We start from the raw sequence: 26,590 nt of genomic DNA, 5'->3' as shown, positions 1-26,590 counted from the left end.
CATTCACATTGATCAAAACTTCAGCTGGGAAGACCATCTCAAGTATTTATCCCACAGGCTCAATTCGGCATGTTTTGCATTGAGGATATTATCTAGAGTATGCAGCACAGACTGTACTAGACTAGTGTATTTTGCTTGCTTTCAGTCCATAGTGTTTTATGGCATAGTGTTCTGGGGTAAAACTAAATAAATCTTAATAGATATCTTCAAATTTCAGAAAAGAGCTATACGAATCATAACACACAATCCTCCAAGAACTCATTGTAGGCCCCTTTTCAAACAACTACAAATACTCACAATACCATCACTGTATATATTTAAAAGCATTCTATGTACAAGAGCACATATGAAAAATCTACGTACAAATGAGGTCTGCCACAATTATAATACTAGAAGTCATAAGAATTTGTATGTAGAAATGGTAAGGACAACACAAACCCAAAAGCATGTAAGTTATTTTGGAATAAAACTTTACAATGCTCTGCCAGTGTACATAAAGGAAATAGTAGATGAAGTAAAACTTATGACTGAGCTTAAAAATTACCTTCTAAGCAAAACTTTCTATGACACAGATGAATGCTTTGATTGTGTGTAAATTTATTGCCAAAAATTTTAATTTATATGTCTAAATTATACTTTTAAAAATGCCTTGAAAGTGATATTCCATTATTATGTTTGTAGTACTTGTATGATGACTTTGTTGTGACAATTCCTACATCATGGAAATGATGTACAGGAATAGAATGAAATGAAAATATGCGAAGCACACATCTACTTCAATCATACCTTAGGGAAAGATCCTGCCGAGAACCTGAGAAAATTCTGATGATACATAAAATCACTAATCAGATTGAAGGCTTCTATCCACTCAGTTGTTGACCAGTCTGAGGTGCAAACAGAAAACAGCAAAAATAAAACTGAAGTTTTAGAGTTCAGATTTAACAAATCATTCACAAAGGAGAATTGTACAAATTGTCATTGGACAGTTGTACAGACTCCCACAAGGACAACATAGAAATAAGCATCTGTGGCACAGAGAAGTAGATGAAAGAGTTCAAAACAAATAAGTCACAAAGTCCAGATGGAATCCCAATTCAGTTTTCAGAGAGTACTCAGTGGCATTGCCCCTTACTTAGCCTGCATTTATCCTTTGAAATTCTTTTGCCCAGTGCAGAAAGTCTCCAGTAAGTGGGAAAAAAGTGCATATGACTTATGTATATAAGAAAGGTAAAAGAACAGACCTGCATGATTACAGACCAATATCCTGGATATTGGTGTGCTGCAGAATTCTTGACAACATTCAGAGTCTGAAGGTAATACAGTTGGCTCAGACGGAAAAGCTTCTGCTCAAATTTAGAAAGCATCACTTTGTGAAGCTCATCTTGCCATTTCCTCAGGATATCCTGCAAACCATGGATGGACAGCAGTAGGCTGATTCCATATGCCCATATTTTGGAAAAGTGTTTGACAAGGGGCCCGCAGCAGGCTGTTGATCAAAGTCTGAGCATACAGTTTAGGTTTCTAGATATTTGACTGGCTTGAAGACTTTTGAAGTAAAAGAACCCAATACATTGTGCTCGATGGTGACTGTTAATCAGAGACAAAGGTATCGTCAGGAGTGTCCCAGGGAAGTGCTATAGGACTAGTTGTCATCTATCTACATCAATGATCTGATGACCAGGGTGAACAGCAATTTAATGTGTTTGCTAATGGTGCTGTGGTGTTTGAGATGGTGTCATTAAGTGACTGTTGGATGACAAGTGATGACCTGGACAAAATTTGTAGTGGTTATGAATGGGAGCTCACTCTAAATGTAGAAAAGTATAATTTAATGCAGACGAGTAGCAAAAGCACTCCTGTAATGTTAGAATACAGCATTAGTAAGGTGCTGCTTGACAGCCAAAGTGGATAAATGTCTAGGTATGATGTAGCAATAAAATATGAAATGGAACAAGCATATTGAGTTGGTAGTAGGGAAGGTAAATGCTCAACTTTGTTTTATTAGGAGAATTTTGGGGAAGTGTTCCTCACTCACAAAGGAGACAGTGTATATGATGCTGGTGTGACCTATTCTTTAGTAGTTAGTGTTTGGCATCCCCACCAGTCAGATTAAAGGAAGACATCAAAGCAGTTTGGAGGTATGCTGCTAGATTTGTTATCAGTAGGTTTGATCAGCTTGCAAGTATTACAGAGATGTTTTGTGAACTCTAATAGAAAACCCTGTAAGGAAGACAATTCTCTCCTAGTGAGGCACTAGTTCAGAAATTTAGAGAATCAACATTTGAGGCCTACTGAAATAGGAGTCTACTGCTGCCAAAGTATATTTTGTGTAAGAACCATGAAAATAAGATGGAAAAATTGAGTTCGCACTTCTCCCTCACTCTGTCTGTGAATGGAACAGGAAAGGAAATGACTGGTAATAGTAAATAGCACCATCTGCCATGCACTGTACAGTGCCTTGCACCTCCCATCCTGGTGCTCCAAGCAGCTGCTTGCCACTTAGGCCTTGAACCAGCCTGAATGAACAGATAAAGGAAGTTGTGCCAATAAGAAAGATGCGTGCGACCTTTTTTTCCTCATGAGCTTTAAAAAGCCATGTTTCATGTCTTTCTAAAATATTATCAGATGGATTCAAATATGACTAATTAAATCTATTGTGGATGTTTCTAAATAAGTTGTTCAAACCTATTAAGGAAAGAATTGAGCATCATGTTTAAAGTACATTACAAGACAACTGAATTTGGTATTAACTGTGGAAAAGTTACAACAATTTTACTGAATCTCTGCAGCTGAGAAAAGTTTCTGAACTGTAAATACTAACATCAAATGTAATAAAAATAAACTGTAGTTATAACAATTATTTGATGGAGATTGCAATTAACTGGCTGTGTTGCCAGAATTTGAGGATCAGATTGTACATAATCTGAAATAATATTCTGACATAAACAGCAGCTTATCATATTAGCTTCAAGAATGTACTATTAGCACATGCTATATAATTAAAGAGTATCTCTAGTGTTGTAGTTACTGCACACATTCTATAAATGTAAACAATAGGATAAATTTGTTCTGTAGCTGCCTAATGAAAACTTCTTTTTCAGTTGCTGGGGATGATTTTCTCATGTGCACTGTTTATGATGATTGAATAAAACCCCACTTCTAAATCAGTGTTCATGATTGGAACACAATGTGTGTTGTGTAAAGGGAGTTTAATTAAATCGGAGAACTTAACCAGATAGTGTGTTCCTGTAAATATCTGTAGCTACGAATGCTACAGAAAAGAAAATGTAAAGGATGTTTAACTTCATGCCAGACATGAAATTTATAGTGGAATTGTCATCTGTTAAGAAAAAGTGATGGTTTTACAAGACAGTGAAGTGTCCTGTAAGCTTAAGACCAGTGATTTTCATCTTAATATAAACAACACGCACAAATTTAAATATTGCTTTGTACATATTCATATATATGAATTGTGGACTGCTGTAGTGTGTCAGTATTAATCTCTGTATACAAAATATGGCTTTTCATACTACTTTACACCAACATTCCTTTATGAATCTGTGTTTAGAAATATTCTACAAGAATTTAATTTATTATTAAAAATGTTAATTATACTGGCAGTATGCTCTTGCCAGTTTGCAGTTACTTTAATTCTCTTTAACTCTATTGTCTGCACATCATCACACTCATTTTCTAGATATTTAAAATAATTCTTGTGTAAAATCACTATTATTTCATTTTGCAAGAAGGTAACTATTACCCACATTCATTATGTGGGTATAGGAAAGCACCAACCTTACTTACTCTTCATTTTATGTCAGTGGCAAAACATATTTAGTTATTGGCACATTGTCTATAAGGAGCTATTACCTCTTTCATGTTAAAGTTGAATTTTCACTTTAGAAAGTGAACATTCTGTTTGTGAAGTGGATTATTTTGATAGTGCTTCACTACTGCAAAAATAGGAAGCATGGGTGATAGCATGGATAGTAAAGCACAATGCAATGTCACATTTGATTTCTCAATAACTCTGTGTGTGTGTGTGTGTGTGTGTGTGTGTGTGTGTGTGTGTGTGTGTGTAAACAAAATGTTATGGTGTCAACCCATTTCCTTAAAAAATGTTCTTTGTACCTGATGCTCTTGTCAGTAAAAGGTAAGTGAAAGTTTTTGTTCAGGCATGTTAAGTTTTTCTTTCTTACATAGTAGTAGTGAAGAACATGCTTAAAGTGAACTTTCTGTAGTTGATAAAATGTTAAAATGAAATGTGCTGCAAATTCAACATAACAATGAAGAGTTTTTTATTTTATTGAGTACTGACCACTGTATCATATGAAGAACACCCATTAACTAGACACCTGTGTTAAATTTTTGTACTGATGTAACAGTTGAAGAGAGTGCATTTTAAATAAAGGAGAATGTGTGAAAATATGTAATATACAAATAAAGAAATTAATATTTAAAAAATTCCTTATTCCTATTAATATTCATTTATTTATTTTAGCCATCTTTCAGCATTGACATGCAATTGATGTAGTCGGAAGAATTACAGCTATTTGTACATTATGTTTTACGTAACAAAATATTACATGGTAAAAATATAGCAGTGCTGTACCCTGTTAGCTTATAGCTGCCTCTACACCCATATCTATCTATACATACATCTACACGTTTACTCTGCAATTCACATTTAAGTGCTCTGCAGTATGCCTTAATTTATCGATAAATTGTCATCTTTACAACTATTCTGAAATTCCTCTATACTATAGAAAGTATTTTCCTTCATCCACACTTTGGTTTTAGTTTTGAAAATATCCAGTGAAACCAATTGAGCCTGTATGGGTAAAGTGTTGAATAATTTTATGCCTATGTATTCATAGCTAGATTGGGTTTTCTTAAGCCTAGTTGTGGGTATATCAATCTTATTTGTTTGTTGAGTATTGTGTTGATGAACAGATTTCCTTACAGTGTAGCAGTTTAAGTTTTCTTTTATGTTTAATAGGCAACAATATATGCAAAGAGATGGGACTGTGAGAATTTTGAAGTCCTTAAAATAAGGTCTACATGAGGTCTTGTCAGTGAATCCAGTTACCGCATAAAAGAATGCCATATTGAAGATGGCAGTGAAAGAAGGCGAAGTATGAATGAAGTAATAAATCTTGTGTAACACATAATCTGTATGTGTGTTCCATGTTAATTCCAAGTCATTGTGTATTCCTTGTAGTTTAACAGATGATAACTCAATGTTGCTGTTTGATAGACTGAAGATTATCTTGACAGGCTTTTCATGGTTCATAGTTAACTCATTAGCTTTAAACCAGATGTTAGATATTTTGAGACATTCTTCACTTTCCTCCTTAAATTTGTTTATATCCTTTCTGGAATTAGCTTATGTTGTGTCATCAGCATAGAGGATAGATTTACAGGGTAAGTTACTCGGAAAGTCATTTACAACTAATATAAATAGTAGTGGGCCAAGCACTGACCCATGAGGAACACCTCGTTTTATACTTAGTCTGTGACTTTTGGCTATTATGCTTTACAATTTATTTTCTATTGCTGAGATATGATTCAATTAGTGAGAGTTCAAAGTGTTTGTGAAGGAATCAAAGTCAATATGATAACAGAACACTGAACATGGGCTATAAAGTTTTTCTCCATTCTTAGTGAGATACCAAAATAAACTAATCTTGTTTGTGAGAACAGCACATTGATGGAAGTAATAAGTTAACATTGGAAGATTTTTTATGGGGTGGCATCCCGTAGAGTTATTAAATAACTTTGTCACAATGACTGCAGTACAAGAAGCAAGTAGCATCAGAAATGGAGTACGGTTAATAATAATACATTATATAACAGCTAAAATAAAAATTAGTTTTTATTTATTCATTCATTTCTAGAGAAATTTCTTTCAAATAAATGAATTATGTATGATAAAAGGAATGGAAGGAACTTATCGCTCACAACAGAAATGAAAGAGGGGTGTTCTAACAACTTAAAGTGTGAGTGTGGATCTGGGTTACATCAGTTTATTCCCTCAAACCACCTTCCACTTCTTTATGACGTGACTTACTTGGAACTTGCAGCCACTCTTCTTTACTGGCTAGCCGGCTGCCAAAAACCCTCTTGACTACTTCTCCATCAAATAATGCTAGGTACAATGATTTTTAGATTCTTACTACTTATGAAATAAGTAGACATACAAATTTTACTTTTCGTCAATTAAGGATGTATTTGACCTCAATACACAATAAAACTCTCACTTTCCACATAAATATGTAACTTCCCATAAGTCTCTTGTACAGCCGAACATCAGAAAGAAATTGAGTTACAGTTGAAAGAAAGTTCACTTGGATACCATAACTTTTAACATGAATCAGAAAATAAGTCTTGTCTATAGCAAGTTTATGTCGAGTTCTTTTTCAACTGTCCTTGTTTTAATAACAATAGTCAGTGACACAATAAGCATAGAGCTGCATATAAACTCCATGGTTCTTCCTTACACACTCACTAAAACCTCTATGGATTGCCCGACAAGTACTCGTCAGTGCCGTTTGTCCGCCATGTCTACTTTCTTCCTGCGACTGATTGCGCGCGCACACACACACACACACACACACACACACACACACACACACACACACACACACTCATGTGTTTGAGACAGTAGAAGGCTGAGTGGTTCTAGAATTTACACAGAAATTCTTGAATCACTACAGTCTCTGATGGTACAACTTTCGGATTATGTTGTTGAATTCACAAACTAGAAATGCATTATGTTGTTTACAAATATACTCCATCCTCATTAGCTGCATTATTGGTCAACCTGATTATTTATTGGTAATAACAATTTTTACTGGATGAATTCTTTAGTAGAGTAAAAACAATTTAGTAAATATACTTAGACTTGTTTCAAATTACATACTACTCCTGTCTTTGACATCTTGTGGCAGTACATTATATAGCTTGACTCCATTGTAAACAAATTGGTTTGGTCTTAAGTCTATTCTACATGGTAACAAAATCATATGAAAGTGAGTATAAAGAAAATGAAGTTATAATTTGAAAACTCAATAAAGAAAATGCTATTTTCATAGTCTTCCATGTCAGTAAATTGTCGTCTCCAGATTGTGACCCTCAACTAAAGATGTTTCAGGTCAGCTCATAGATATAATTTTAACTTCCCTCCCCCTGTGAAACTGAAGTTAGATTACTATGACTGAATAATATCTAGTAACTTGAATGGAAACTTTGGGGCAAGAGAAGTCCCTTCTCCAAAATTTTTAAATTATCTTCCGCTCTCCCAGGTATAAAACTAATTATTCCAAATGGAATAAAATATCTGTGGCTCTGCAGAATTCTGGCGATCATAGACTCTGAAAATTCTTAAAATAATCAGAGGCAGAATCGTACACCATGGGGAAGCTGTCTTGGTGCTATGACATACTCACTCTGCAGCATGAGGATCAGTGTCCAAGTTGCACATCAATTTCAATAAAGTCCAGAATTTAATATATAAAATTGAACATAAATGACCATGGTGCAGGGTCTACTGATTTCCCAGGATACGAAGTTCCCTACAATTACAACACACCAAACAATGTTCTGAGGCACAAACAAGGGAGAGGTTAAAACAACCAAAGAATTGAACATACCTTTTCCATTCACGAAATTATAATTTTACATACACGATTTTCCTTGCTACATTTCAGTACACATCTTCCTCTTGTACGAGATGAAATGTTATCATAATTCATCAAATTACATTCGGTGTTCAAAATGGAGGATTACAACAATGCCACTAATTAAAATTCCACTGTGATCCTACTCCTGAAACAATCAGAAGTTAGTCCATTGTACACGTAATGTTTCACATTCTATTCACAGAGTTTTTATGTCATGAGCCACCGATAATCTGTCACTCGAAGTCGTAATGAGTCTTCGAGCCATATAAATCACTTACTTGATTAAACATAAACGTTTGTGCTACATGAAAAAATGTAATAGAAGCAAAATGATATACTACATGACGTGCTCACTGACAGGCCATCCAGATGATGAACATCGAAGGGATTCCAATTAAAGCAGTGGAAACTTCATATTTTCATGGTATAAACAATAGTGGCATGAAAATGCCCTGGTAAAACACAAGGGAACAACTTTGCTTATAAACTAGTATGTTAATTGTCACAAGCATGTTCTAATAAAGAAAATAATTAGAACATACAAAATAATCCTTAGATTATTGTCCAAATTTTTATGGGTGCTGTCAAGTTACTGAAAATAAACATTGGCAATTATTAGAAAAACCCCTGAAAAAAGTAATTACTTTCACATCTTTATGCAGACCACCTTACCCTCAGTAATGAATCTATGAAGTGATCTGCTGGTGTGATTTATGGGAAATCTCATTAAGAAAAAATGAGGTATTAATCAGTATACTAAAATCACTGAAAGACTGCAGGACTATCTGAACTCTCATAGTAAATAATTTGCTATGTGCTTGTGGATGACAAAAACTATAGCTCAACTACAGAAGCTGCATTAAAATTTGACATTGCATCGCCTTACAGAATGAAAGCAAGCAAATTTTTAAGCCTGCTTGTTATTTACTTTGTCACCTATGTGTGACAATATGCAACAGTAAATGAATAAATCTAGTAGTATTGTCAGACTTGGGTGACAAGTTAACTGTTATTTATTAATTTAATTGGATGGATAAAAAACCCTACTCAACACAATTATTGTAATTGGAGAATGTTAGGGGACAAGTTATCATTGTTAAAAAAAGGAGATAAAGGCAACCACCAGAGTTTGAGGTATTTAAAATGCTTCAAATGGCTCTCAGCACTGTGGGACTTAACATCGGAGGTCATCAGTCCCCTAGAACTACTTAAACCTAACTAACCTAAGGACATCACACACATCCATGCCCGAGGTAGGATTCGAACCTGCGACCGTAGCAGTCGCGCGGTTCCGGACTGAAGTGCCAAGAACCGCTCAGCTACCACAGCTGGCTTGAGGTATTTACTTGCTGGACACAGCATACAATACATGCACTAGAACAGTGCACAGTACATTTATTTAGCAGAATAAATGAGTCTTCATAGATGAATGTTAGGGGCACATGGCATATTGTTCTCTATCAGTCCACTAATTAGTAGTTATAAATAGTGCTCATGCTCTCATATTGTTTATTATGGGAATTACAAAGATATTAATAATATGAAATAGGATAGATTGTTGTCACAAAGAGCACATGTTAAGTGACGGACAGGCACATTGAAAGAAGAGTCTTAAATATTATCAACTATAATATAATCCACCAGAGAAGGACCACCTTAATTCCACGAGCAGCTTACACAGTGTGTGCCAGAAGTGCTTGACGGTTTTGAAAATAAAACAATAATGCAGAGGAAAGTGTAAATACTTATTTTTTGCTAAAGATACATTCTCTCTTTTATGGAGGATTAGTGTGTATCGGTATTTAATGAAAATAACATTGGGTAATGTGTCCGTACACACATTCTGAAGGCTAACGCCTACTTGACGCAATCACTCGTCATTGTCTTGTCATTTTAGTTCCACATAGTGGCATCCTATCCTCTTCTCGATGTCTTCCAAATACTTCATCCTATGCCTTCCTCTTACTTTCTTTCCCAGAACTTTCCCTTCTAGAATATTAATGACGCTGTTGTCTGACACGATAAAGTTTCTCTTTTTCCGATTTCCTTCAACAATTTTCTCTCTTCGTTGGCTTCCCTTGAGCTCTAAAAGTTTTTCTTTCCGTCCAAGTCCTCCTTGTCATTTTCCACCTTATTCACTTTTCAGGAGCTTTAAGTCTATTCCTTTCCAACCTACCCACAGTCCAACTTGCCCTTCACGCAAAAGGTTTGCAGAGGTCTGTGTTCATATCTTTTTCTTAGTCATGAATGCCTGCTTTGCCAGTGCTGCCGTTCAGAACCGTTAAGCGTCTACTGTCCTCTGTGATTAGCGAGCTAACAAAATTGTTTCACCTGCTCAGTTCTGACGATAATTTTAATTCCCCCCATACTACTCCGTGCTACCATTACCTTTGTTTTTTTCCCCGTTTGTTCACTTGTAATTTCCATAGTTCGTTTCTGATAGGACTCGCAACATAGTTCTGTTTCGGAGTGTGCAACTATCACGATATCATTAGCTCCTTTTCTAATCTTGGCCTCTTCCTCTATGTTACGGGTTTATTTTTGTGCTTTGATTATGATACAGTTGAGTAATTATTCTTCTGTGCTCCCAGTTTAGCCGTATTCTTTCATAGTTCTAAAGAGAAGCATTCCGTTCACATTGTTAAAAGCTTTGTCTAAGTCAATAAAGATAAGCTTAAGTTCTTCTATTCACATCCTCCCTTCTCTCCAATAACACGTGCAAGGCCAAAATTGTTTCTATTGTTGCTCTGCTTTCTCTAGATCTAAATTGGTCTTCCCCAATATATTTACCTAATTTTCACGTGGACAACATCTGCCACACCACGTTAACTCATAGTTTTCTAATTGGCGGACATTTAACGTATGGTTGAACTGGTCCTCAGCTTTCTCTCTGAAAGTGGTTTTCATTCTCAGTTAAAAGGTTTTAATCTACCCCCAGAGCAGGTGTGGGTTGGTTGGGGGTGGGGTGTCCACCGCTATACACTAGATCTGGGGACTCCCCGACCAGGAAACTTTCATCCCTCTTTTGCTCTGTTTTGATCGGTTGCTTCCCTTGTTTCTGCAGCACTCAATTTTCTGTTCTGGGTGTCCAACTATGAATAGCAGGGTCTCTCGATTGTAATGGATCAGGGATAGGACAACTGTGGTCGACGTTTCCTGTCAGCAACACCCACCTGCTGGCTTCCCTATTTCTTTCATTTTGCTGTTTTTATTGATGCTACAAAATACGTCCATTAAATTTTTAGCCTTCTCGCTTTTACTGTTACTGACTAAAACAGAAATCGTTGGCAGTGGATGTCCCCACTTCCGGATGCGCCATTCTTGGATCGAGGAACTAATGACCTCACTGTTAGGTTTCTTACCTCCACCTCAATTCAGTCAATCAATCAGCTTATCTAATTTTCCTTTCACCCTGATTTTGACTGTCAGTCAGTATTTTGGAGGCGTGTCATACCATTGCTAGTGTTCCGTAATTTATGCGTTCAACTTCCTTTCCTACTGTATGTATGACAATGGTTTCGCATTGTGCGAAGTCTTGTAGCATGATTGCTCTTTTTTAGCAGTGCCCACCATGTGTAAAAACAGAATAGTATAGCCGCAACATGCCATTCCGAATCTCCGGAATCCACGACGAATTTGATCTTCTGGCTCGGCGATACTGGCTGGGCATTACTTGTAAACTTCATGTTTTGGTCACTATTGGGTCGGACGAACGAGCAGACCAGTTGTCCCCAAAGCGATAAATGACTCGGCGTGGTAACATTTCATTCAGGACTTCCATGGAAAGACCTGAAGTATGGGATGTCGCTCCATCTTGCCGGAAGCATAGGTGACGGTGGAGATTGACATCATACGCAGAAATGTTTGCAACTTGGCTGTGAAGCGTTCAGAACTTGTTACAGTAATACCTTCGTTTCCAAAAGAATACGAACCGACAATGCGCTCGGAAGGAATGTCACATAATGCTGCCACTTTCGCACTAAGCATAGGACGCTGCACCGATTCACACTGGTTGTGCGCGGCCCAGAACCATCAGTTCTGTTTACGTACACAGCCAATTGGAAATGGGCCTTATCTGGCATTGGTAGCCTGTTCATCATATTCCTTCCAGTGGACAACTTGCATCTTGTGTGCATGGGGAGTGAAGACCTTTGTTCAGCATACGGCGAACGCTGGTATCCGCCATCTGCACTAGTGACTAGTTACCGCACACAGCAAAATGCTTCTTCCGTGTTGACTGATCGAGCAATACATCATAAAACTGAGCATACAATGTTAGTTTGCGTGGCCATCTTATGCAGCAGCTGTCATCAATTACTATTTTTTACTTACAGTAAGCCCAAGAAGGAAAAAATCAATAGTAACTGAACAGAATGCTTCCTCGTGCTCATATCTTCAGCTTTCCCAAGTTTAGGTCATGACCTCATTATACATCAAAGCAAGTTACATCAACTCGACAACCCTGTAAAACATAAAGATCACATTGGCTTAGTTGGTTGCAACAAAGGTGTCGTGGAGAAATTTAATGAACAAATGAGTCTCACCGTTTTTATCTGTGCAGATTGCACGCACCAGCACAAGTAAAACGTGTAAGACAGATACGTCTCGTGCGGCGGCTCGGTTCTTTCCGCCCCTTTACGACGTACCTGCACCTACCTGTGAACATAGTCTCAGCATATCAGTAGGGAAGCCGAGTGAAACCTACTGTACTTCGACGTGAACCAGGCTGCAATTAAAGTCACTAATCTACGTTTCGGGAGAAAGTTTTCACGCGAATTGAAAGGTTGGAAATTCTGTCCTCAATTAATATATTCTGAACAAGTATCACTGCCAAGCCCGTGCTAGTCTTAACACAGTCACTCACAATCCCTTTCACTCACGTTAGCAAGTTTATGGTGTTGCATTTCCCGAAAGCGCAATAGCTACAAAAATACTGTTTGTTTTTTTGATTGAGAATGCTCGCCAAATATTAAGTCTGTCGGTACCAAATGCAGTCATAGTTTTTAGCCACCGACCTGCTCAATATGCCACACGGAATATGTCTTTTCTCGTCACAAAATTCACTTAAAAATTCCGAAATTTCTACACGCCCACTTTACCGCACTTTTGATGTATGAAACACTGCTAGATCCGGCAACTTATCGTTTCCATTGGAACTACTGCTACACACGTCCGAATTGTTTCATGGGTAGGCTCCGACTCCTGCTGTAGAATACTCTGTCTTCTCGACCAGCATAGAAAGCCGCCCGAAGAATACTGCTTTACCATTGGTCAGTTTACTCTACAGCCAATAGCAAAACAACATTCTGCCGCTTCAGTCCGCGCTTTTCACCAATAACCAATCGCAAAATAGTAAACCTAACGACTGCACGTTTTTCCGACGTAATTATCTAATATGCTGAAGTTTTGCTTATTCATAAAGTTATTTACTATTGTTATTTATACCTTATTTTACAAATCTATTCTACAAAAATCCCCATTGTCCATATCCATACTACTACGAAATGTTCCCACGCTAAATCCCACTACGTAACTCGTTAAACAGTTATCTTCATATTAACCTTAAACCACACTCGCGCATCATTCATACTGCTAAAACACATTTATAACATTTTACGTACACAAAAAGATACAACACTTTATGAAAATACTAGAACAGTTTATGAAAAACATTCTATTACTTCAGTGCACTCTAGTGGGCACAATCGAAACTAAAATCAGTCCCCCTATCCAATACTGTCCTCTATCGGCTGATACATAACTACGTGCGCGTCCAGTCTCGCGTCACCATCTGTCACTACCCAGCTCTGAGACACACCTCCCACTTAACCGCCTCCAAGGCAGGAACGGTACACGGCGCTACGCCTCAGTTGTACACACAGTACGCAGAGTATACGTTCTCCAGAGACGGTGTGCCCAGCTCGTCAGCCCGTCCTGTTTCTACGGTAGAGCGGTCGACCTCCTGGCCGCCGTAACGCCTGCTTTCCCCCATCGTGGGTCGAGATCAAGGATAGGGAGTCACGTTGCAAGCCCACCAGGCCTCGTGACTCAGGCGCCGCAAACAGACAGAAGCCTCTGTCACGCGGTGGGCGTGAATCAGGTCAGTTAACCTGAGTGGTCCGCCACGGGGTGACTAGCTACTACACTGCCTGTGCTAAATCGCTTCTGGTCTTTCACTTCACACTTGGACCAGAAGCGGCCCATAATCCCGCTGAGTACAATGCAGGGAAGTACACTGGTGGTCTGATAAATCTGGTAAAAAACAATCAAGAAAAATCGTAAACAACTCATCTTACTTCTCGACATAGTCTCCTTTAAGAGATCAGACCCAGTGGTCTTCTAGCTTCTCCATTGGAAAAATAGGTTCTGTCAGACTCTGCAAAATACTCGTTGGCAACTACCACTTCCACATTTGATGAGAATATCTTCCCAGCAACCCACGTAAGTTATGGAACAGGAATAAGTCACTTGGGGCTAAGACTAGTAGAAAAGTGCGGATGAGGAACCAATTCAAAGCCCGGTTCATGCAATTTCATCGTTGCTATAGCTAATGTGTGGGATAGCGCATTATCCTGGAGAAAGAGCATTTGTTTTACTGCCAACTGTGGTCTATCAGCCAATTCAAGTTCTAAATGGTCCAACAATGAAGCATAATAGGGCCTAGTTATGATTCTGCCTTTTTCTGGGCAATCTGTGGGGATATTCCTTGATAATCCAAAAGAGACAGTCGCCACCATCTTACCAGCTGACAAAATTGCCTTTGTCTTCCCTCAGCCTTTGTCCGTGTTCTGACTCTGGTGTGTAATGATGGATCCAGGTTTCATCAGCAATCACAAATCGGCGCAAAACGTCTTGAGATTAAACATAGCCAGACACTGCGTTGAAATATTGTGCAGGACGCGCTTTTGGAGAACTGAGCAGCTGCGGCACCCAACTCGCATGTAGCTTTTTCATAGCCAATTCTCCGTGGAGGATATTATGCACTCGCTCAGTTGAGGTGCCTATCATCACACGAAAGGTGGGCTTGACACAGTGACAATAATTCGTACAGTGGCAATAATTTCGGCGCAAACTATGCAGAACGGATTACTTTTCCGAAAACTGGCGCTTGCAGTTGATCATGAACCAAAATACGCTACAGGAATTTCACCAAAAACAATTCCAAATTTTCTAATTCTTTAATTCAGTCACCTGACATACAACTCGTAGACAAATCAGAACAACATTATGTAAATATACTCTGAAAAACATTAGTGTAGTAATCTTCTCACAGACATGGGTGCATAAATGAAAAACAAAAAAATAAAAGTATTATTGAGGTTTCGAACACGGAACGCAAAAGCGTGAAGCCGCGACGATATCCACTGTACCACCACTTCGGTTGAACTATTTACTCGCTAAATGGCGCATACGAGGGGTGCCCAAAAAAGAACCGGAAAAACATTCCCGTGGGCGGAGCTTGTGTAGTACGCATTTCTGCCACTAGGCGTGTGTAGCGCAACTCATAGCCAGTTCAGTGCCGCCTGTGTTGTCTCTCTGGTTTGCTCTGTTCCTCTGCAGTGATTGTTTTTGCTAGCGCCGTTTTGTTCTCGTTCAGTTTTTAATGATGGCAAGTTTAAGTGAACAACGTGAAGCTGTGAAATTTTGCTTTCCACTAGGTAAAAACGCTGCTGAATCTGTTTAATGTTAAAAACAGCTTACCAAGATGGCGCAGTGGTAAAAAACCCGTGTAGGAGTGGTTTGCTAGATTTAAAAAATTGCGACATTTCGGTTTATGACAAACCTTGTTCTGCACGTCCATGAAGTGCCCGAATGGACGAAAATATTGAAAAAGTTAGAGCGCTTGTGCTTACAGACCACCAACAGACAATTGATGAACTGTGAGATTAATTGCTTATTTCGCAGCTCGGTTCAGCGAATTTTAACGGAAGATCTCGGAATGAAAACGGTTGCTGCCGAATTTTTCTAGTCATAATGCTTTGTAACCATAGCAACAATCATGCCAATGGAAGACGTCATCGTCACCCCATCTAAAAAAAGGTCAAATCAAACATCAAAACAATGCTGATTTGCTGTTTTCATGCTAAAGGTATTCTTCATTCAGAGTTTGTTCCCCCTAGGTCAGACTGTCAATCAGATCTTTTATTTGGAATTTTAAGAAGATTGTACAACAGTGTTAGTCAAAGACCCGATTTGTGGCAGACAGGAGACTGGGTCTTCCACCACGACAACGCACCTGCACACAGTCATCTCTGTTAGACCATTTTTGGCTCAAAATGGCATGGTTCAGCTGCCCCACGCACCTCTGGCTCCGTGCTACTTTTTATTTCGGCGCATGAAAAGGGGCGTGAAAGGACAGCTATTTGGGGTCTAGTGTAGCAGGGGACACAACCCGTCGGCTTTGAACAATGTCACAAGTCGCCAGAGAGCATGTATTACAAAGATGAAAGAGCTGACGAGAATGTTGAGAAACAAAGGAATGCGAGAGAGATAAACTTTATTTCACATATGTAAGGGCCAGTAGTATTTTCACGTTAACGATATCGCGTGTTTGTATCTTAGTATTTCTCCGCAAAATACAATGGAAAGAAATGAATGAAATTACTAGCAAAGAATACATCACGTTACATGTATGTCAGTTGTATCTCGAAAGTCTTTCGAACCGTATTGCTTAAGTGCAGTACGGGATACAAGTTCAGCGTAGTCGATTTCTTAGTTTCAACTAGCATTGCTGTCCTGTTGTTCACGTGAACTATGTATCCCCTGCTTCACTAAACCGCAAATGAAACACCCGATACAAATTAAAAGCTCATTCGAAGTGTGTTGCTTAAGTACAGTCCGGAATACGAGTTTGTCGTAAGGCGATTTCTTCGTTTTCACTAGCATTACTGTCCTGTTCTTCACCTGAACGATGTATCCTCCGCTTCAGTAAACCCTAAGTGGAACACGGGATACAAATTGTAGATGTGCTGTTTATTTCGTCTCCGCTATTACTAACAGTCCTTTCTTACGTACATATCAGTATTACTGATGACAGAAGGACCTACGTATGTAATATATGTATACCAGACTTCCATTGACCTCGATATATGTACACTGGTAACGAATAGGTGGAAATACACGTACGTTACATTTGCAACCTGTTTCATTTTATATGTTTTGATTGTTTATTTAATCTTTGCGTTTCACTTGTTGAAAGGGAACTACACATTGATCTTGTCAAAAGCCGAGAAGCGATTCTTCTTAGTGTTGTAGCTCCCTTCAGTAGCTGATAAGTGTTTTTTGGCTTTAAAAAAAAATCTCACGAGATAGAATAAACTGATCCTACTTCATTAAGCAATCGATAAAAGAACTAAACTAAAACATAACAGCAAAAGCGAAAATGGTAAACTGAAAATAGAATAGATTACGAAGTCTTTTGCTGTTATGTTTTAGTTTAGTTTTTTATTGATTGCTTAATGAAGTAGGATCAAGATTCAAGATTAGTTTATTCTATCTCGTGAGATTTTTTTTAAAGCCAAAAAACCCTTATCAGCTACTGAAGCATCTGTATCTTAGGATCAGTTTATTCTATCTCGTGAGATTTTTTTAAAAAAGCCAAAAAACACGTATCAGCTACTGAAGCATATTGGTGGAATAAGAAAGTGAAATATGGCAAAATAGTGAAATATAGATAAATTATCGCTTTTAGATTCACATTCAATTATTTTAATGATAGCACTTATTAGAACACACAACTGCTTTATTCTCTATGCCTCGAAGTGAAGACATTACTATCTATGACTAAGGAATGACGTCATTGTTCAAAGCCGACGGGTTGTATCCCCTGCTTCACTAGACCCGCTATTTTGCAACATTGAAGAAGTCGAGAAAAAAGGAGGTAAGAGCTGTCAGCCATTTCTAAAGATGACTACAAAAAATGTTTCTAACACAGGAAGCTCCAGTGGGACAAATGTATTAGTTGGAATGGAGAGTATTTTGAAGGGGATAAGGTTTTGTAAAAAATTTAAAAATATGTAGCTTTTAAAAAATCCGCTTTTTTGAGTACCCCTCGTTAAGTACCACGAAAACTTTGACCGTCGTTTTCCCAGAAACGGTAGAGTATCTACGGATAAGCCGAAATACGGGTTCACATACTTTGACCCACTGAGAGAGTTACTGAGAAATCACGTTATGGCACTTGCCGTATTGTCCTCGTGAGCCAAACGGGAGGTGAAAGAATAGGGCAACATGCGTCTGAGAAAAACATTGAACTACAAGAACCGGTGAGTATGTGATAACTGTATTGGGAGCTACCTGTAAACCGCATTCCACAACTGGAACGAACCGCCAGCCATTGCAGAGAGACATTCAATGCAAACGAATGCGGACCTTGCGTAAAATCGCGGCTATGAACGTAACAACAGTTATCGAAATGGCTTTTCTAGAAACTTCCACTTAAAAAATACAGTTCAGTTTAAGCTCTGTAACAAACATTGTAAGACATGCAATGTTTTTCACATTTCTAAATTTGCGAAAAGCTTTGGTAATACCTCAAATATTATTCTCCCAAAATCACTTCCTTTTGCGAAAAAGTAATTGGTCACTGGAACAGGAATGTCGTCGAATGATCGCTATATGCCGAGAAACCTCTTTGCCACTTCCTATGCATGATTATCGTACTGAGATCAAAATCGTGTTCTCCTCTTGGTATAATGAACCATGGACAAACGAACAGAGGAAGATTTTCCTAGTCTTTTCCCAACGATATATGCCAAAGGAGCCGTCGAGATTGTTTTGCGACTATAGCGAAGGTTTCTTGTACTGTGCTTCTGTTATACAGGCTTGTCAAAAATTGTCTGAAAAGTTTGTAAGGGTATTGCAAGGTTGGTTGTGCTGAGAAATAACTGTTAAGAAAAACATTCGAGCGTTGCCCTGTTCCAGAGTTAATCAGCATTCAAGTTGACCGATCAGGTGTTCGCGCGCACATTCAAGCGGCCCGTAAGACGCGGTGACGCCAAACGTGCTTCTTGCTTCGGTTTCCTAAAACCGCACTTGAGCGATACAAAATAAGGATCGAACCCGACCTAAGGGCTGAACAGTCTCGTGCGCTATGAGAAATGGCTCTAAATGCATCTGACAAGGCACTTGAACTTGCGTAAGTAACGGTCTGATGAGCTAACTTCAGTATTAGCTAATTAACTCGGAAACAGCACAACGTATCGAATTTTATCATCAGTTGGGAGCACAACCTACGCTACAACACCCTTACAAGCTTTTCAGTCTGTTTCTGACTAACGTGTATATTCATTACTTAGCTACAGTATCGGTCGCTCTCTTTGTACCTTTGCTATCCGTTGCTAGCGTGCGTTTGAACAGAGGGAGCGTAAGAATATTGATAAATTCCGCTTTGAAGACCCATGCTTCGTCTTTTCTAACTTGGTTTTCGAGAGATCAGTTCTTGCTGTCTTTCAATTTAGATGTTGTCAAATTGTTCTTCTAGGAGGCATAAAACAAATTATTCCTGCTGCCTTTCTTTAATTACGAAGATTGTCACTTATCTAACTTGTTATGGATATCATATTTTAGCAGTATTTAAATACATGCTGTAGCGACTGTATATGACTTTCGTAGACTGACGGACCTTTTCCAGTTTCCTATCGAAGAAATTACCTGTTTGATTTAGTTAAAACTGAGCCGATGAGATTATTCCAAATTGCATCCTCGCGCATTGTTCCTGCAGTTTTCAAAGCAAATAAACTTTTCACGTTCAGTCTTCGCTCAACTGTGGCATTGCAGTGCCGGTTTCAAAGTGTCATGAACAGGTATGAAATGACTCTTTCCCTCGGTACTGATTTCGAGACGACGTTTGTAATTGTTCAGCTCATTTTCAGAATGAAATTGCTTACTTAATGTGCTGATGTGGTTATTCAGTTGCTTGAGGAACACACACAAATGAGCCGACTGCGGAATAGAGGTCATAAACAAAAATTGAACGAGAAATTGTGTTGACAGCATTGATAGACAGTGAGAAAAGGAGCGGACTTTGCATTAATGTCAAACTTCTGTACCAATGATACGTCGATGAATTCTATCTATATCTTAAAAAGTACTAGTCCTAAGAATAGAATTTCTACTAACCTTCCTTCATTGTCAAGGAATGAGTGGAAAATTGTCTTAAACTGAACCTAACTTGATAAATAAATACATTATGAATAATTTATCACGCTTAAAGGTAGACCTACCCAAATAATTTTTTTTAAAAATGTAATAGATCTCTTCATAATGCTAAATGAAAATCTAAATTGGGCAGACAACTGTAACAATGTGCAGGAAAGCTCTTGCTAAATGTAGATCTAAATTTGAGAGAGAAATTTCTTCACATACCAAACAGGAGTTGGTAGAGTCCCAGTTCAGACTATTGCGATGTTGTAAGACAGGGTACGAATAGTGAACACACCCATAATATTACAGCTATACATAAATGCCTGTCTATAAATGCAGATTTAGCCACTGTAGAGGTTACCTGACAACATTAGTATTTGTTATCCTCAGACAGCTTACATGAGACCAGAAAACATTTCAACATGTTTACTCTTCGGTGGTTTCGTAGTGCTCAAGACCTCTCTTCAAACTTCAAGTATTGATCGTGATTCCGTAAATAATAAAACAGCTCAAGCGTCAACGTCTTGACTGTACTTTAGCGTAATTAAATTATTCTTGTTTCTATTGCCGTTTTTGTCACGTGTCTAAAACAAAGCTGAGAGATCCAAAACCAAGTGGAGTTCAAGAGGTGGTTGCATCTTTCCCTTTATTGGCGTAGATTCTATTTTAGTATATTCCTGCAGAATACTACGTGACAAACGAGCGACAATATGTTCCAGTCCTATCATCTTTCTCAGCTTTTCTGATTGCTGTCGCGTCCTTTTTATTCTTCTCTTCTGTTTTCATTATTTTCTTACTCCTTCTGCTGAAATTCCCCTATTAATCACCATTTCTCATTCCACTTGATTCTTGATCTAGGGTCTTTCGTACTGTATCAATGCTCATGTTGGTAAATCGCTGCACACTGGTGACAGAATTGTTATATTTACGACAGATCACAAACGCAGACGTAAATAAGACTGTCATTGTAATAATTTACTGTAACAAAAATTTCACGATCACTAATGCTGTGCTGGTCATTTCAACCTTATATGCCATTGAGGCTTGTCACTGACCTAGAGCTTTTTCCACGAGCTTTCTTTCTTTCCTCAATCCAAATGATGCGTATGTTCTATGATTTTGGTTGTTGCCCATAAAGTCTTCGCTTTACACACCACGTTTCATGTTATCAGGTGAAATCCAAACGTCTCCCATTTCTGAGAAACTTGGCTTCCTTGGCCTCTCTGTAAAAAAAAAATTCCCTTTAAGTGATTTTCTGGAAGCATTTGTTGACCATGTTTCCCTTGCTCGACTTAATTCTTCTTGTGTGAAGACCCTCAGCAACCCTGCAGCAACGTAAACGTTGTTAAACAAAATACCCTAAAAGACGAATTTGGGACAGCTCCACCGAAAAAAGAAAGTAAATTCCATTTGAAAAAGCTGTTCATAATGGGAAACATTTTTGTTGTCATCACATGAGCTGTATTTGTTTTTACCCACGATCTACATAATGCGGAACAGAAATTTAAAGTATCTACTGAAATACCAGAGGATATCCGCTTGACTCCTCTTGAGATAAAGTCCCGTGTATCACTTTCTACGTAATCGGATTTCCGAACAAAAAAAAGAATGTCGGAAACAATTTTTGCTGGTGCATCTACATGTTAAGGCCTGAATCTGTTTTGCCAACAGATTTTCGGTTTGCTTTGCAATCTTTGTTTCGCATAAACGGCTTCTGGAAATAAACTACTTCAGTATTCAATTTAGCTGGCATTTTGGCTGTTCCCTTCACACTACAAAATGGCTAAGGTCTTAGCAGCCCAGTATTTCTCCTCCTTCACAGCAAAAAATTACTTCGTTCATATTAGCGGACGTTTTAAAAAGCAAGTAGAAACCCGACAACCCAAGCAAGTCTCCAGAATGTGTTCAAATGTTTCAAATGGCTCTAAGCACTATGGGACTCAACATCTGACGTCATCAGTCCCCTAGACTTAGAACTACTTAAACCTAACCAACCTAAGGGCATCACACACATCGATGCCCGAGGCAGGATTCGAACCTACGACCGTAGCAGCAGCGCGGTTTCGCACTGAAGCGCCTAGAGCCGCTCGGCCACAGCGGCCGGCCAAGAATGTGTCAGCGTATTCATAGGAGATACCGTAGGTCCCTAGAAGAGCGTAGCGTTCCAAAGGATTGGAAAAGGGCACAGGTCATCCCCGTTTTCAAGAAGGGACGTCGAACAGATGTGCAGAACTATAGACCCATATCTCTAACGTCGATCAGTTGTAGAATTTTGGAACACGTATTATGTTCGAGTATAATGACTTTTCTGGAGACTATAAATCTACTCTGTAGGAATCAGCATGGGTTTCGAAAAAGACGGTCGTGTGAAACCCAGCTCGCGCTATTCGCCCACGAGACTCAGAGGGCCATAGACACGGCTTGCCAGGTAGATGCCGTGTTTCTTGAATTCCGTAAGGCGTTCGGTACAGTTCCCCACAGTCGTTTAATGAACAAAGTAAGATCATATGGACTATCAGACCAGTTGTGTGATTGGATTGAAGAGTTCCTAGATAACAGAACACAGCATGTCATTCTCAATGGACAGAAGTCTTCCGAAGTAAGAGTGATTTCAGATGTGCCGCAGGGGAGCGTCGTAGGACCGTTGCTATCACAATATACATAAATGACCTTGTGGATGACATTGGAAGTTCACTGAGGCTTTTTGCGGATGATGCTGTGGTATATTGAGAGGTTGTAACAATGGAAAATTGTACTGAAATGCAGGAGGATCTGCAACGAATTGACGCATGGTGCAGGGAATGGCAATTGAATCTCAATGTAGACAAGTGTAATGTGCTGCGAATACATAGAAAGATAGATCCCTTATCATTTAGCTACAAAATAGGTCAGCAACTAGAAGCAGTTAATTCCATAAATTATCTGGGGGTACGCATTAGGAGTGATTCAAAATCGAATGATCATATAAAGTTGATCGTTGGTAAAGCAGATGCCAGACTGAGATTCATTGGAAGAATCCTAAGGAAATGCAATCCGAAAACAATGGAAGTAGATTACAGTACGCTTGTTCGCCCACTGCTTAAATACTGCTCAGCAGTGTGGGGTCCGTACCAGATAGGGTTGATAGTAGAGATAGAGAAGATCCAATGGAGAGCAGCGCGCTTCGTTACAGGATCATTTAGTAATCGCGAAAGCGTTACGGAGGTGATAGATCAGCTCCAGTGGAAGACTCTGCAGGAGAGACGCTCAGTTGCTCGGTACGGGATTTTCTTGAAGTTTCGAGAACATATCTTCACCGAGGAGTCAAGCAGTATGTTGCTACCTCCTACGTATATCTTGCGAAGAGACCACGAGGATAAAATCAGAGAGATTAGAGCCCACACAGAAGCATACCGAAATCCTTCTTTCCACGAACAATACCAGACTGGGATAGAAGGGAGAACCGATAGAGGCACTCAAGGTACCCTCCGCCACACACCGTCAGGTGGCTTTCGGAGTATGGATGTAGATAGTGGAAGATGAAACCCGTCCGGATCGGATATTGGAGTGTTTTCATGACTTTTGAGAAGCGGTACGTTATTGGGAAATCTGTTCACAAAAACTGCATTGGGAAGCCCCATGTTAACGTAATGACTGCATCGTAAACAGCTATACCCTCTCTTTTTCTAGTGATCTCGGTGCTATCTATAGCTTCTCAGCTTGCGCCGCTGCCGAAGTGGTTGAGCGGGTATTGCGCATGCGCAGACGACTAAGAACAATAATCTCGGAGAGCGCCAGAGGCGGCTTCGCTTTCTCTGCAAGAATGTGCTTAGCTGCGTGGCTCTCACTTTCATCGGTCGTTAAAATTCGATCCTCCAGCAGGCTGCTTGGAACATACTCGATTCGCTTAGAAGTTATTCTCATAGCGCTTCCGCCAGAGGGGAGTTATTAACTTATCTGGTCAGTCTTAACAGTAATTAGCTTCACCCTTTGTTGCAAGCACTATGAAAACCACACAAATTTCAATTTTTCATGGATAAGCAGTAAATAACAAAAGTGATTTTTTTCTAGGAATTTTATTTTTGTAACATTTTACGAAGGTGAAGGTGCTACTTCATGAAGCTATTGGCCCTCCAGTGTTTTGCCGACCAACAGTTATCAGTACAGCACTTTTCCTACATAAGAAATCCAAAGGTGTTCGAACGCACTAAGATTACAAATCATTGGGCATAGGAAGGCAGTTACAGTTGTTAACTGAAGAGCAGCAAAAATATTTTTATTGTAGCAGAGAAATACTCCACAAAGCAAACATTTTAAGTTTGGCCCATATTGAACCTTTCAATTAGTACCTACATCAAACCTTCAGCCCCGGATCTACGATATTTCTGAACCGGGGAAAAAACTTGATAGTGATACCTCCCCATCCCTCAAGCATTTGAGATAGAACGTCAAAAATTAAAATTTTTTTTTGAAAAAGTGTTCATTATGTAGCGCACATCTTTTTGAAAAAACATACATATAAAACGAACATGTTGAGTAAATGGAAGATACGTGGTCTGGTCTTACGTGAGCTGAAGTGCAGTTCCACACTTCTTCACACAGCATTGTTCTATCGCATGTCGCCGTATTTCCCACTGTGGAATTCGAACGTGTATATTTTGTAACGGAAACCATCAAACGTATATTCAAGACACTGGAAATTAAAATTCTGTGATGCCTCTCCTGCTTCCAGTCTGCCGGTTTGACATCCTAACCCCCTTAAAAAACTCTCAATGGGTGGGATTATTTGCGACCAGGAGAATAATAAATCTTCAGAAAATTTGCACTCTTTATTGCCTATTAGCTAATAACTTTCTCTTCTGCGTGACATCAAATTAAATAGAGGAAACACAAAACCAGTAGAGACAAGCAAGACAGTACACATTCTCTGTCCTTAGGTAACAGTGGTTTTTCCTTTTTTCACCCCTCTCTCTTGCTACAGTTTTTACACGGCTTGCTTTCCTTTCTGTGAAAGAATCTATTATGTCATCAAAGTTCGTCAAACGTTTTGCTACATGAAAAATGTCGTCGTCTAATACTGAAAAAGCTGTTAAGACTAATTGTACCCAAGACTGGTGAGGTTTCTGGATTTGATTATGTCAATTTTGTCACTGTTCACGAAATATGCATTTCAATAATTGCACCAGTTCTAACACGCCAAATAAGCGAAACTGTTCTGGTAGAAAATGGTCGTTTTCATCTACCTCATTTACATAGAAAACCGATACAATATAGTGCACGAAATAATAATATCAGATGCCTATAGGCCTACTAAAAGCAAAAAGTTTTCTTGTTAGGAAATAGTTTCACATTTCATTCTTACGCTCCAGTTTCTCAAGCATGAAATGGATAAATAGTATGGTATTTTTATATAAATTAGAAGTCATATTCTTCTATATAACTTGTTTGATGACTCCGTTTCCTCTCCTTCCATGTTCTAACAATCAACCTTGTCGTCACGAAGTCGTGTCAAAACATTCTCCGGTTAACTTAATTAACCCTGCCAGAATCACCATTTTAGTAATCCCAAGTTTATACTCCAGTTAGGCGTTACTGTGTGTTCATACAACGCGTTTCCCGCGCTATTCCGAGAATAGAACTTAAGCAGCTGCTAACCGGGTAACTATCGGGCAAAAATTTTGCCAAAATTTCATTTTCGTGGATACACAGAGAAGCTAATACGTAGTCTTTCTTACCTGTTAGTTATTTCCACTGTGGTAATCTGAATCTATGGATTTCGCTCGTAATTATAACAACGCTTATCATTGGCACACCCAGGAAAAAGCGATTGGCATTCATTCATTCGTTAAGGTTTATTCAGCTTGTCTCGTATAGCCCCGTCCCCGTTTGTCTGCGGGAAAGTTTTTTTATTTCTAGATGCGACGGGGATTAGCCTGGCAGACACATCACATAGCCGTATACTATGTACGCATTCAAAAATGAACTTATGATTCGTTCAGAAATCAACTTCGAATGTGTTCAAAAATATTCAAAAACCAACAGGGATGCGTTTCAAAATCATATGAACAATCGATAGACCGACGTGCGCTGGATGCTAGGCCCTTTGCGAAACGAGATTCTTTTTCTTAGAGAATATGAATTTGGGCAGATGCCCCAGTTTGCCCCCACGCCCGATCCGGGCCTGCAAACCTTTCCTTTTTTTCGCATATATTGATTTTGGAAGCAATTGTGTGTGTGGATGGTGTGTGTGTCTCTCTTTACTAATGAAGGCCGTGGCTGAAAGCGTTATGTAAGTATGTTTTAATTGTGTGTCTGCAACTTAATGTGTCTTCTTCACAGTAAGTAGCTATTTGTCTTGTACTACATTCTAGACTGCGACTTTGGCCACCAGTAGGAAGCTGCAGTTGATGATGCCACATTTTTGTATTCCCTCTAGTACATTGTTGATTTGTTTGTATTTGGGACAAAATTTGGAAACGCATAGGTGCTTTGGTGGACACCTACATCTGTACTCCGCAAAACAGTGTCAAGCGCATGGCATATGAATTTTCCATTGTGCTACTTATTAAGGGTTCTTTCCATTCCTTTTGCATATGGAGTGTGAGAAAAAAGACAGCTTGAATGCGTTGGTGCATACTAAAATTAAACTAATATAATATGTACTAGACCATAGTTGATTCCTAGATTAATCATTTGATACTAGTTCTTGAAACTACTTCAGAAGGCTTTCTTGAGATACTGTATCGTCATCTACTATTTTGTTTTTCAGCATTTCAGTGATGCTC

At 38.8% G+C, this 26,590-nt stretch overlaps 2 protein-coding genes across 5 annotated transcripts in view; both read left to right on the top strand.

Moving 5' to 3' along the window:
- LOC126253702 (CD151 antigen-like) overlaps positions 1-26,590 on the top strand; it is a 247,146-nt gene that overhangs the window by 176,089 nt on the left and 44,467 nt on the right. The window contains exon 8 of one of the 2 annotated variants that reach the window (XR_007546017.1): positions 3,102-4,293. Coding sequence is in view for 1 of the 2 variants with exons in the window: in XM_049955229.1 (XP_049811186.1) it covers positions 3,102-3,149 (48 nt within the window). In the remaining variant the exon portion in view is untranslated. Of the gene's footprint in view, positions 1-3,101; positions 4,465-26,590 lie in introns of those variants that run through there. The other variant, XM_049955229.1, reaches the window with a different exon arrangement.
- Positions 1-26,590, top strand: part of LOC126253704 (CD151 antigen-like) — a 115,223-nt gene that overhangs the window by 44,166 nt on the left and 44,467 nt on the right. The window contains exon 1 of one of the 3 annotated variants that reach the window (XM_049955231.1): positions 15,196-15,340. The exons of the other annotated variants lie outside the window; for them this stretch is intronic. The gene's annotated coding sequence lies outside the window, so the exon portion shown is untranslated. Of the gene's footprint in view, positions 1-15,195; positions 15,341-26,590 lie in introns of those variants that run through there. 3 annotated transcript variants of the gene reach the window in all.

This window comes from Schistocerca nitens, chromosome 4 (genome assembly GCF_023898315.1).
Source record: "Schistocerca nitens isolate TAMUIC-IGC-003100 chromosome 4, iqSchNite1.1, whole genome shotgun sequence".
Taxonomy (NCBI): Eukaryota; Metazoa; Arthropoda; class Insecta; order Orthoptera; family Acrididae; genus Schistocerca; species Schistocerca nitens.
The sequence above is the reverse complement of the archived record's forward strand: the minus strand, read 5'-3'. Positions and strand labels throughout refer to the sequence as shown.